The sequence below is a fragment of the Panonychus citri genome, unplaced genomic scaffold (genome assembly GCF_014898815.1).
Source record: "Panonychus citri isolate SS breed McGregor unplaced genomic scaffold, ASM1489881v1 Contig00134, whole genome shotgun sequence".
Classification (NCBI taxonomy): Eukaryota; Metazoa; Arthropoda; class Arachnida; order Trombidiformes; family Tetranychidae; genus Panonychus; species Panonychus citri.
The window spans coordinates 2411988-2424092 of record NW_026515539.1 but is presented as its reverse complement, the minus strand read 5'-3'; the positions used below and the strand labels follow the sequence as shown (position 1 = coordinate 2424092).

At 30.4% G+C, this 12105-nt stretch overlaps 2 protein-coding genes across 2 annotated transcripts; both read right to left on the bottom strand.

Moving 5' to 3' along the window:
- Nucleotides 1-2172: 2172 nt before the first annotated feature.
- On the bottom strand, nucleotides 2173-4125 carry LOC128391525 (homeobox protein MSX-2-like). Its single transcript, XM_053351430.1, has one exon. The coding sequence runs from the start codon at nucleotides 3155-3157 to the stop codon at nucleotides 2276-2278; it is 882 nt and encodes a 293-aa protein (XP_053207405.1). The 5' UTR covers nucleotides 3158-4125; the 3' UTR covers nucleotides 2173-2275.
- A 454-nt stretch (nucleotides 4126-4579) lies between these two features.
- Nucleotides 4580-5991, bottom strand: LOC128391523 (muscle segmentation homeobox-like). Its single transcript, XM_053351429.1, has one exon. The coding sequence runs from the start codon at nucleotides 5663-5665 to the stop codon at nucleotides 4721-4723; it is 945 nt and encodes a 314-aa protein (XP_053207404.1). The 5' UTR covers nucleotides 5666-5991; the 3' UTR covers nucleotides 4580-4720.
- Nucleotides 5992-12105: the final 6114 nt, after the last annotated feature.

Sequence of the window (12105 nt, the reverse complement as noted above, 5' to 3'; positions counted from 1 at the left end):
AAGGAATTGGAAAGCAATCAAAACGATCATAAATTGATTATATTGCCGAAAGGAGTGGTCAACAGTTTAACAGGTAATGGTGGAAAATTAAATGCATAATTAAGGTAATAATTTAATTTGATTGGTGTTGAAAACAGAAGCGCCAAAATCAAGCCAATAGGTTGACAATTGAAATGGATTGATATTGTCAAAGAGACACAAACTTTACTAATATAATGACATTGTTAATGATTGACTGAACAATTAAAATGGAAACTTTAACAAACATTAACTATTGTCATTGTTAATCACAATTAACTATTATAATCAACTATTAGAAGTGATTATTTGAATACCTTTCAAAGTCGATGTGTGAAATAACTTTATTAACTTTCCTTCAAATCGCTTGCGAATACAAAATCTATTCATTGGAGATTTTCATTTGTTGGCCTTTCTTGTTGTTGCTTGAGGAGAAAAAAAGTAACTTTTCCTCGACCCCAAACTCGATATAAGAACTATGTTCTAATACAACATGAGTACATACATATCATAAACTACTGTCATTGTTATTGTCAAGTGGTTCCCTTTTTATTCACAGAAAACTTTTATACAAAGTATCGAACTCACTTTCTTGAACAGTTGATCTTAGTCGTCTTTTTTGTTGTCATTGAAAATGTTGAACAACAACACAAAAAGACCAACAGCAAAGTCGACAAAATGTAATCGAGTGACAAAGTTTTACTAACCCAATAGAAAGAAGAGTAAATGATTAAGTTGGAGAAAAAAAGTTGTTCACATTATGATAATATCCAAATAACCGGGAAAATAGAAAAGACCAACGGACAATATTAATATCTACGAGTCGACTAGTTGATTTTTCACAATTATAATCACACAATGGAAAAGGACAGAGAGAGAGAAAGAGAAAGAGAGAAAGTCAAGTCTTTGTAAAGTTTTTCTTTCCTTCATAAACCATTGGAGCTTAAGATGGATAAACTTTTTATCAACTTAATCAAACTTAATCTAACCTCATCTAACCTAAGTTACTATTATTATTATTGTTATTGTCGTCACCATCTCGATGTATTTGTATGTGGGTATGCATATTCATATTGATCATTACGATAGCTAATGGACAAGGAAAATGTTAATACTTTAATGATCTCGTTTTCAGGTTAATTTATTTTTAAGCTTCTTCTTTAAATCATTCAACCAGATAAGGTCCATTGTTAACTAGTTAAATATATACACACACACTCACACTCACACTGATACTCACTCATTGATGGACATGAAGCTAACGATTTGGTTCACAGATTTTCAATTAACTTCCAACGACCATTGATTTCAATGGGAGGAGGAGGAACAGGGTATTCATACAATGATAGCACATCATCCTTATCATCATAATCATCATATTAATATAATCATAAGCCATTATCAGGCCAAACCTTTTTACAACTATTATATTGCCTGTGATTAACACTCAATCATATTTCATTAAGTTATTTTTTTTCAACAATAAATCAAATTTAATCATCTGTATGTTGAGAAACTGTGATGACAATGATGATGATTGCAAGTTAATTGACAATTATTATTATAATTATGATTTGATTATAGTTTTGAGCTTCGATTTTGTAAAATGCTGCTCTTTAAGTTCTGAATATAGTGGAAGAAGCAATCTCATGAAATCTTATTTTGGAATATGGGATTTTTTTATTCTCTTTCTTTCCATGTTTGTATATAATAATAATAAATGAATCATGATGATAATGATGACCAATTGTAATGGAAGATGAAATTTCTGATAGCTTTAATGTATGAACTTAATTCTGAGTTGATTGGTCATTTTCCGGTTGAAAAAGAGAACCGGAAATATTTAGAAAGAAAAAGATTTGGTACTTTTTTGTCTTGAATTATATTCTCTTTCAACTGAGCATTTGATTGTCATCATCTCATTATCATCATCATTACGTCAAGAGTATTTTATCAAAAATAATAACAAAACTCAATGAAATTAACTCAACTAATTGAATTCAAACAACTGATTCATATTTATGATATTAACTCCTGAGCACTTGACTTTCTTGCTGAAGGACAATAACTTTTTTCATATGGATAAACTTGGAGTGAAAATTATCACGATAAAAATAAAAAGTTCATTTTGAAGCGGAAAAAATTTAATAATAATCGATAATTTATTGTTTGTATGACGATGATGATGATGTTTGATTATTTTCAGTGTGTTGATATAATAATTGTAATAATAATAATAATAGTAAACATAATTTGGTTAACAATTAGCGCTTGTGAAACCAGCAGCGGCTGCAACGGCCGCCGCTGCCACAGAGAAACCAATGTGAGCTGGCGGTGGATGATGAGGATAAAAGGGAAAACCAAAAGCCGCTGCAGCGGCTGCAGGTAATAGCGGACGAGCTGATAGTCTTATCTTTTCAATTTCCGCTTCCTTGAGACGCTTTTCCTTAGCTCGACGATTTTGGAACCAAATTTTGACCTGAGTTTCCGTTAAGTTAAGCGAAGATGAAAAGTCGGCTCGTTCAGCTATCGAAAGATATTGTTTATTTTGAAATTTTCGTTCTAATGCTAAAAGTTGATTATTGGTAAACGGAGTTCGAGGCTTCCGGTTACTCTTGTGTTTCCTTAATTGACATTTAATCGCTGGTAATCTTGGTAATCCATTTCCACCCTCACTATTTACACTGCGATTGAACCAAGGGTATCCTTCATTTGTAAAGACACCGACAAATGCTGAAGGTGAATTGTGTGGGTGAAGGTGGTTGAAGGGATGAAAAGGATGAGTTGAAGGAGGTGATGAGTGAGATGATGTTGGTGGTGATGATGAAATAACGGTTTCACTTGGTAATTCAGTTACATCACTTGAATCACAATCATCATCATCATCAACATTTATATTTGTATTTATATTAACTTTAGTTTTACTTTTACCGTTATCTTTTTCACTGTTGACACGATTATTGTTATTATGATAATTAGTCCCTTGGTTAATTAATTTATCAATTCCAAATGATAATTTACTTGATTTACTTGAAGTTGTTATTGTAATTGTTTTTGATGGTGCTAATGAGATTGATGTTGATGAGGATGAGGATGAAGAGGAAGAAGATGAAGACGAGGAAGATGTTGAAGTTTTCATTGATAACTATTAGTGATTAATTAGTGAGCTAATTACTTTTTTTATATGATATGATATGTTTTCAGTAATTTTTTTCGTTTGTTTGTTTATAAAATAATTACACAACTAATAACAATTAACTGTTGACATGGATCATGATTCAAACAATCAGACTTATAGTTAACTTGTAAATAACATTCACTTTGGTTAAACTCAAACTGTTTATCATTTAACTTTCACGCCATCTACAGAGTGGGAACTTTGTTTCAACCTATACAACAACAACACCCACTCTCACTGGAAGGAGGAGTCACTAGGGAGTGGGAATATTATGAGGATGAGGGTGGGGTGGGATTAGAATTCATCTCTTAGTGATAATGTAAGGCTCGTTGTGATGAAATTGATCGTTAATGTAGATATTAAATTGGGTTACAAGCAATTAATTACACATATAAAATATAATGATTATGATTTGAAACTAATTAATGGAAATTTGTATTAATGTTAATTTCATCTGAACATGAATTTTAATAACTGTTAATTTTTATGGTGATTTTTCATTGTGGCTTAGAGATAATAATATGAATCAGAGACTTTGGATTGAATAATTGAATGAACTGATTGAAGGTTTGAAGATTATTATTCTTGAGAATATTTTTTAATTCCTCTTTTGTGTTGATTGTTACAATTTAGTGTATCGATTTCAATGTTTCCACTGAAAAGATAAAGTCATTGGTTTGTGTTTGTCTTTTTTTCCCTGTTACTTGTTGATTGGCACCTTCGCTTTAAACACAAGATTAAGATTAAGATCTGATTCAGATTAAAGTTAATTATATGTTTACATTTAAACGATTCTTTATTGTTATAGTCAAAACAATCAAATCAAATCGAAACAAACTCTCTCTCTCTTTCTCTTTCTTTCTTTCTTTCTTTCTTTTTTTCTTTCTCTTTCTTTCTTACTCTCTATCCACAGGTAACTACAGAAAAAAGTAAACAAAAGGTTAGCAACAAACTCGAACCAGATTAAGGGAAAAACACCCAACAGAGTAAAAGATAATCTTGTAAAATTATTGTCGCATTTAACTCTTACCTTTACCTTTTTACCTTTTCTACTTTTCTTTCAAGCGAAATATGAAACCACATAGAAAATGATTTTCCATTGAGTTTAATCACTTGACCACAAGAACAATTAAGATAATGATAAATATCTTGTTCTCAACTGACAAGTAATTAACTTTCATTCATTTCATCATAAATAATAATAATAATCGTAGTAATTACAATTTAAATTGTCATCACGATTTCACATTTATTATATTTATCGTATTACCGAGTTCAATGTTGTTTGAAATGACATTTGATTAATGTATCATGAATGTGATATTACAATCAGATTTGATTAGATTCTGATTATAAAGATATGGTTTTGATTGATTGAAAGTTTGAAGGGTAAAAGTTTAACCTTTAATCAAATTAACAGGCAAAAAATGAAATCAGTTGATTAAATTGGGTGAATCAAATTGGGATGTTAATTACAATTAAAACATAATGTTTAAGATGAAAATGATTTGATGACAATGTTAATTATTTACAAATTAGTGAGTTGAGTGAGTGTTGATTGGGAAAAAGTGAGAATGAAACATGAGCTGGAGGAGGTGGAGGTCGAGGATGATAAAATTGCAGACCAAAAGCACCAGGTAAGCACCGAGTTGATATTCTTAATTTTTCCACTTCCGCTTCCTTGAGTCGTTTATCTTTAGCCCGACGATTTTGGAACCAAATTTTGACCTGAGTTTCCGTTAAGTTAAGTGAAGATGAAAAGTCGGCTCGTTCAGCTATCGAAAGATATTGTTTGGTGTGAAACTTTCGTTCCAATGCTAAAAGTTGATTATTGGTAAACGGAGTTCGAGGCTTCCGGTTACTCTTGTGTTTCCTTAATTGACATTTAATCGCTGGTAATCTTGGTAATCCATTTCCACTGACACCTTCACTATTGCCTCCACCATTGGAACCATTAACACCATTGGCACTCATAACATTCAAAAAACCGCCACCATTAAGCCAAGGGTAACCTCTTGGTGAGAAAAGTCCAATATTAGCATAAGGAGATGATGATGAAGAATCAATTTGATGGTGATGGTGAAGATGAGGATGAAAATGCTGATGAAAGGGATGAAGACTTAGATGATGAGGATGAGTTGGTGGTTGAGGTGGAGGTGATGGTGATGAGGTTGGAGATGAAGATGAGAGGACAGTCTCACAAGGTGAGATAAAACTATCCTTTTCATCATCAATATCATCTAAATCACTATCAACATGATCATCATCATTATCATTAACAATTACATCATTTTTAATCAAACTATCAATAGAAAATGATAATTTATTTGATTTAACTGATTGTGATGAATTGGTTGTAGGTAATAATTGGGAGGTATTAGTAACTGTCGTTGAAGGTGTTGTTTTAATTATCGGTGTTTTTATCGATACCAATGATTTGGTTATCGATGTTGAACTTGAAGTTTTCATTTTTCGTTCTCAGTTCTGATCGATTCAATGTTTTCCCAAGTGTAACAATTTACTTATTTTTCAATTGAATCACAATTTAATGTCAATATCACTTTAGGTAATTGTTGCAACCATTCAGACTTATAGTTAACTAGAAAATAACATTTACTTGGACTCGACTCCAAGTGTAACTATAAGTTTCAACTCGAACGCCATCTAACTAGAAATGGTTAGATTGTTGTACTTTTATTATGATAATCAGTTGATTAACATTTAAAGAGGTGGAGTGTAACTGCCACTGGTTAACCGGCGGTAAATCTGAGGAGGGATTTGAATCATCATCTCTCCTCAGGGTGTGTCTTATTTTCAAGTCTCTCTCTCTCTCTATGTGTGTGTCTATGTGTATCTCTTGTGTATGTTGATCATTATGAGTATTTGAGTTGTAATATTTGAAATGATCTTTCATTCAAACAATTAAATTGCTTCCTTTTAGATTGTTATCTCCTTTTCTCTTTCTTTTTCATACTAATTATCGTGGTTTTATTATTATTAAAAATGAATAATAATCAACATGTTGACCACAATGTTTGGTCATTACTCGTTTATCTTTAATGGTCAAGTCATATTTCACCTGTTGAAATATTTTTACCACTTTATCATTTACACTGGACAATCAACTTATACTTCCAACTGTGAACAACAATAAGTAAATAATTTACATTATTTTAATTACCACTGACCAATGAATGACCATTAAAACTAGAATACAGTTTAGTATATATCGATTTCAATGTTTCCACCGAAAAGATAAAGTCATTGGTTTGTGTTTGTCTTTTTTTCCCTGTTACTTGTTGATTGGCACCTTCGCTTTAAACACAAGATTAAGATTAAGATTAAGATCTGATTCAGATTAAAGTTAATTATATGTTTACATTTAAACGATTCTTTATTGTTATAGTCAAAACAATCAAATCAAATCGAAATAAACTCTCTCTCTTTCTTTCTTTCTTTCTTTCTTTCTTTCTTTCTTACTCTCTATCCACAGGTAACTACAGAAAAAAGTAAACAAAAGGTAAGCAACAAACTCGAACCAGATTAAGGGAAAAACACCCAACAGAGTAAAAGATAATCTCATTAATACAAAATCCAATTGTCGATAATAATCTTATTCGTTATTCGTTAGTCAGTGTTGTTAGTTTAATATCAAATTAACTAATTGTGCCGATCAAAGTGGCAATATTATTAACACGATCTTCGAATAGCTCTCGGAAATTGGAAAGGTATTAATTAAATCAAAGACAATTAACAATGATTATCTTAATTTACTTTTCTTTTTCTCTCTTGTTTTTACTATTGACCATTTACATACATGTATAAGTAAAGGGTTTAACTGACCCCAAGACTCTCAATGATTACTATTTATAATGAGGTAAAAACGGGTTGGTACAAATAACGTTTTTTTAGATGAAAAATACTTGACCATTAACTGATTGTTGGTACAAAGTAATCAGCGCTTTTTTTTACTATCAACATAATTACAATGCTTTCTATCCTTTACACCTGATTTAGCGTATTTGTTTCAATGAAAAGGTAACTAGGTTAGTAGTAAGTTATAATGAATGATTATTATAAATGATAATATGTGTTTACCTGTTGAAAATTAGTAACAACTTTTTACCTTAACCTTTTCCTGTGGACTATTATTAGTGTCCAGACAAGTTGTGATTTCGAGACGGTCACTATTTCATTCATAGATGAATATATGTATGTCCAGATTATTGTTTTTTCTTTGTTGACCTCTTGGTGAGAGTCCTTTTCATCACAAGAGATGAAGATAATCAATTGAATAATAGACAAAAGAAGATAATCGATTTTTGTCTTACTCTTCTTACTTTTTCATCTATTTTTCTTTTCTTTCTATTACTTTTTCTTTGCGGATAAAGACAGAAGCAGAGAGAGAGAGAATTACTCTAACCATCGATACCGATTGATGTTACTGTTTTGTAGTATTCAGAGTCGCGTTATGGCCTAAGGTAGGTTAGGCTAAAAAAAGGTATACTCACAATTGGAAATGAATAAAAATCAATTGTTGTCATATTTTGTTATTGTTTTGAATTGGTCATTGACTACTAACTGGACAGAAACAAACAGGTAACAACAAAATACCAATGAAATTGGTTCCGAACTCGATTCAATGTTATCATCTTCATCTTCATCGTTGCATTAGTTGTTAACTTGATGATGGACAAAGTCTGACCCAATTTATTCGGACAACAAAAAAAGGTCCTAATTAAAGGTGTGGTCAATTCTCAAAGGGTCATTAGTTTGTCCATCGATTTTTTCCCTCTTACTCTCGTTCTCTCTTTTTTTTTCATTCCTTAATTACACTTACGAAGGGACAACCATACTTTCTGTAGCTCAATAAATGACCTGAACGATGGCGACTTGTTAATAACCATTGTTAATATCACAATAACTTTTTTTTGTTGTTCGAAAGAAAAAAAGAAAGAGAAGATGAAGATAATGATGATGAGACGAAAGTCATAAATTTAAACATTGATAAAGTTAAACGAAGTCTATTTGACTTTTGGCCTGATTGAGGTTCGAGTGCGAACGAGCTACTGATTGTTTCCTATCTCATCTCAATCTCTACAATGTTTCTAGTGATAAAAAAGCTGAATGACTTTTTTTCTGACCTTTTACCTGTTGATCCCCTTGGTAAGATAAACGATAATCCATTTCAACAAAATTAGCAGTAAAATCAGCATTCACCTGTAATTGTACATATTATCATATTCATCTTGGTGATATAATAATAATAATATTAAATTTCGAACTGACAAAACTCTAATGATATCAATGTACTTTAACTGAAACTTTTTTCACTCAAACATCATTTGTTTAATTGCTTTGTGACTCTTTTTTTTACAACAATCATCAATTATCATCACTAATCACCTCTTCCTTATTATCAATATGCTGATTATCATGTTAATCACCATCATTGAAAGTCATCATCACAACGATAATAATAACCCTTCACTTACTATTAATAGTAACACAATCGTAATTGCAACTTTCACTTTTTTACCTGTTAACATTTCCCATACTTTGGACACTTTACCTTTTTGTCTTTACCTCTTTTGCTGACTCTAATTGACCTTAATTAGCCTTAATTGACCGTCAACAATTTAACTTGATTGTAATTCACATTAGACAAACTATAGTGGTATCATTATTGTCCCAATGCAACGCCAAGTTAAATATCAACTAGAACAAAAAAAAACTCCATTACTTTGTATTCAAACTTTTTTATCCTTCGAATTGTACATTTGCGACTTTTGATTAACTCGAAAGTAACAATTTACATAATTATTTATTTAGAAAACAAAATAGTTTACATGGAGACCCAGAGAACGACAAAGGTCACTTTGATGGCGAAACCCGTGATTATTGACTGCGATAATATCGAATTTCGAATTATGTTCTAAATTCGAAAGTGAACTTTTCTTCTTTTATCATTTGACCTTCTTTACTATTCATGTTGACATATCGTGTGATGTAAGGGAGTTAAAACTCCCAAGACTATCAGGTAACAATTTATTGATTGTTGATCGTATTATTTTTCTTAATTGGCTAAATTCATCTCAATATTAAACCATTCACCAAATGATGTAAACATTTAACTTGATTGTTACAAAAATCTATTCACATTAAGTTTAACCATAAAGTTAATCACTTTCAATGATCATACTGACAATTTAATCAATTGTACCACTTTGATTGTGATTATTGTAATATGATAACTGCAAGTTGTTACAATCATTGGTTAAATAATAACATCAATCAAATGAAAATTTTTGATTCGAAACTTTTTTTTTCTCAATCATTTGAATTTATCATTTAAATGATTCAGATGATTAATAAATTGAAATATCAATGATTCCGAGATTACCTGCTGATTGTCAGTTAAATTTTAATCATTACTTGGATAAAATTAAATTGTTTCAATCATCAATGGTTATCATTTTATTTCTTTACTATTAATAGAATCAGAACTGAAAATTAGATTTGATTGTTAACTGTCAACCTGATGCCAATCAAAATTAACCATTTGTATTGATTATCAATACATTTATATTTTGATTGACTATTCAATTTAACTAGATAATCAAATTTAAACTGACAATATGATTACAATCAATGGATGGCAATCAATTGATTACAAAGAATGACTATCCAAGCCATTGATTGTAAGCTACTGATCAAGATGAGGTCAATTTTCAAAGACAATGGTCAAGTGAATCGGTAGCTCATTCACACTCTACTTTTAAAACTGGGTCAAGGGTCAAATGGACTACGTTTGACTTTATCAATGTCATGGATTTATGGCTTGATTATCATTGTCCACCTTTAGGTTTATATGAGTGAAAATAACAATTCAGATTTTACGACTTGACGGTCATTCATGGCAATAAATGACCATTGATTGAGTAAAAAAAAGGGACAGGTCATCGAGTGAAATGTAATTGCACTGAAAAGTTAACACTAATAAAAGTTAATCACCAATTAATTGATTAATTAAGTAATTAAGAAACTTTGACGGCTAATGGAGACAATTGATTAAGGAAGATCATCTAATGAACCATCATGATGATTTGAAGGGGATGATTTGATGTTGTTGTTGATCAAAGGGATGCAGTAACATTAATTAATTAACACATAAATTTGTGATTTTTAATTGTATTTGTGTTATTACAATTTCGTCTTTGTAATTAACTTAATTACTATTGGAAAAAGGTAAAGGTGATAATCATGTTTACCACCCACTTTTTGTTTCTACCTGATAATTAACATCCAAACTTAAAGGTAAGTCTAACCCTTTACTTGTAATCAGGTAAAAAAGCCGAGACCAAAATCAATGATAACATTATAATGATTAGTGTTAATTGTTGTGAATTTAAATTGATACCTAAAAGTAGCCGATCTTAATGGTTATTGATTTGTTGTAATTAGTGAGGTTGTGATAAGTGGATGAGTTTGAATTGAATCAACATTAAAATTCATTGATGAAATTGAAAAATTGAAACTTGATCAATAATGAATGTGAAATCGTGATGACAATTTAAATTGTAATTACTACGATTATTATTATTATTTATGATGAAATGAATGAAAGTTAATTACTTGTCAGTTGAGAACAAGATATTTATCATTATCTTAATTGTTCTTGTGGTCAAGTGATTAAACTCAATGGAAAATCATTTTCTATGTGGTTTCATATTTCGCTTGAAAGAAAAGTAGAAAAGGTAAAAAGGTAAAGGTAAGAGTTAAATGCGACAATAATTTTACAAGATTATCTTTTACTCTGTTGGGTGTTTTTCCCTTAATCTGGTTCGAGTTTGTTGCTTACCTTTTGTTTACTTTTTTCTGTAGTTACCTGTGGATAGAGAGTAAGAAAGAAAGAAAGAAAGAGAGAGAGAGAGAGAGAGAGAGAGAGAGTTTGTTTCGATTTGATTTGATTGTTTTGACTATAACAATAAAGAATCGTTTAAATGTAAACATATAATTAACTTTAATCTGAATCAGATCTTAATCTTAATCTTGTGTTTAAAGCAAAGGTGCCAATCAACAAGTAACAGGGAAAAAAAGACAAACACAAACCAATGACTTTATCTTTTCGGTGGAAACATTGAAATCGATACACTAAATTGTAACAATCAACACAAAAGAGGAATTAAAAAATGTTCAAAAACACAATTCAATCTATTCAAATGATTTCGGTAAAATTAAATCTCTAATTATCAACAATCAATTGTCACAATTCAAATGATTAACAAATGACTGAAATTGAAATTTAAACTGAAATTGAAAATTTCTCAACAGAATCAAAACTAAAATCTAATGAATGAAATGAAAACTTTTCATTTGAACCTTTGGTTACGATTTATTTACGTCAACGCGTTAATCGATTAATTGTCTCGTTTATCTTGTTAATTGTCGGAGAATATTCAATTCTCTTAATTGTATTAGTTAAGGTTAACAGTTAATTCTCATGAGACTCATTTTCTTCAATCGTTTAGTTTATCTTAAGCTTCTGTTAAAGCGAAAGGGATTTTGTCTCTTCTTCTAGTGGTTAGAGTATCAAGAGAGATTAAGAAAGAAACAAAGACGATGGATTATCCCTACAAACGACTTTGATCATCATTCATCTTTTTCCTCTCTCTCTCTCTCTCTCTCTCTCTTCTTCATGATGAGTGATCATCATTTTCAATCATCATCGTTTTCATCATTTCCCATGAGCACAATCATCATCGATTGTCATTCTCAATTTAATTAGATTTTAAATGAGCCACTAAACGTTTATGGTTAATGAATGAAAAAACAAACATTTTGTTCAAATAAATGATTAACAATAATTGTCAAGACAATTAAAGAAACTAAGTTACTCATCATTGATT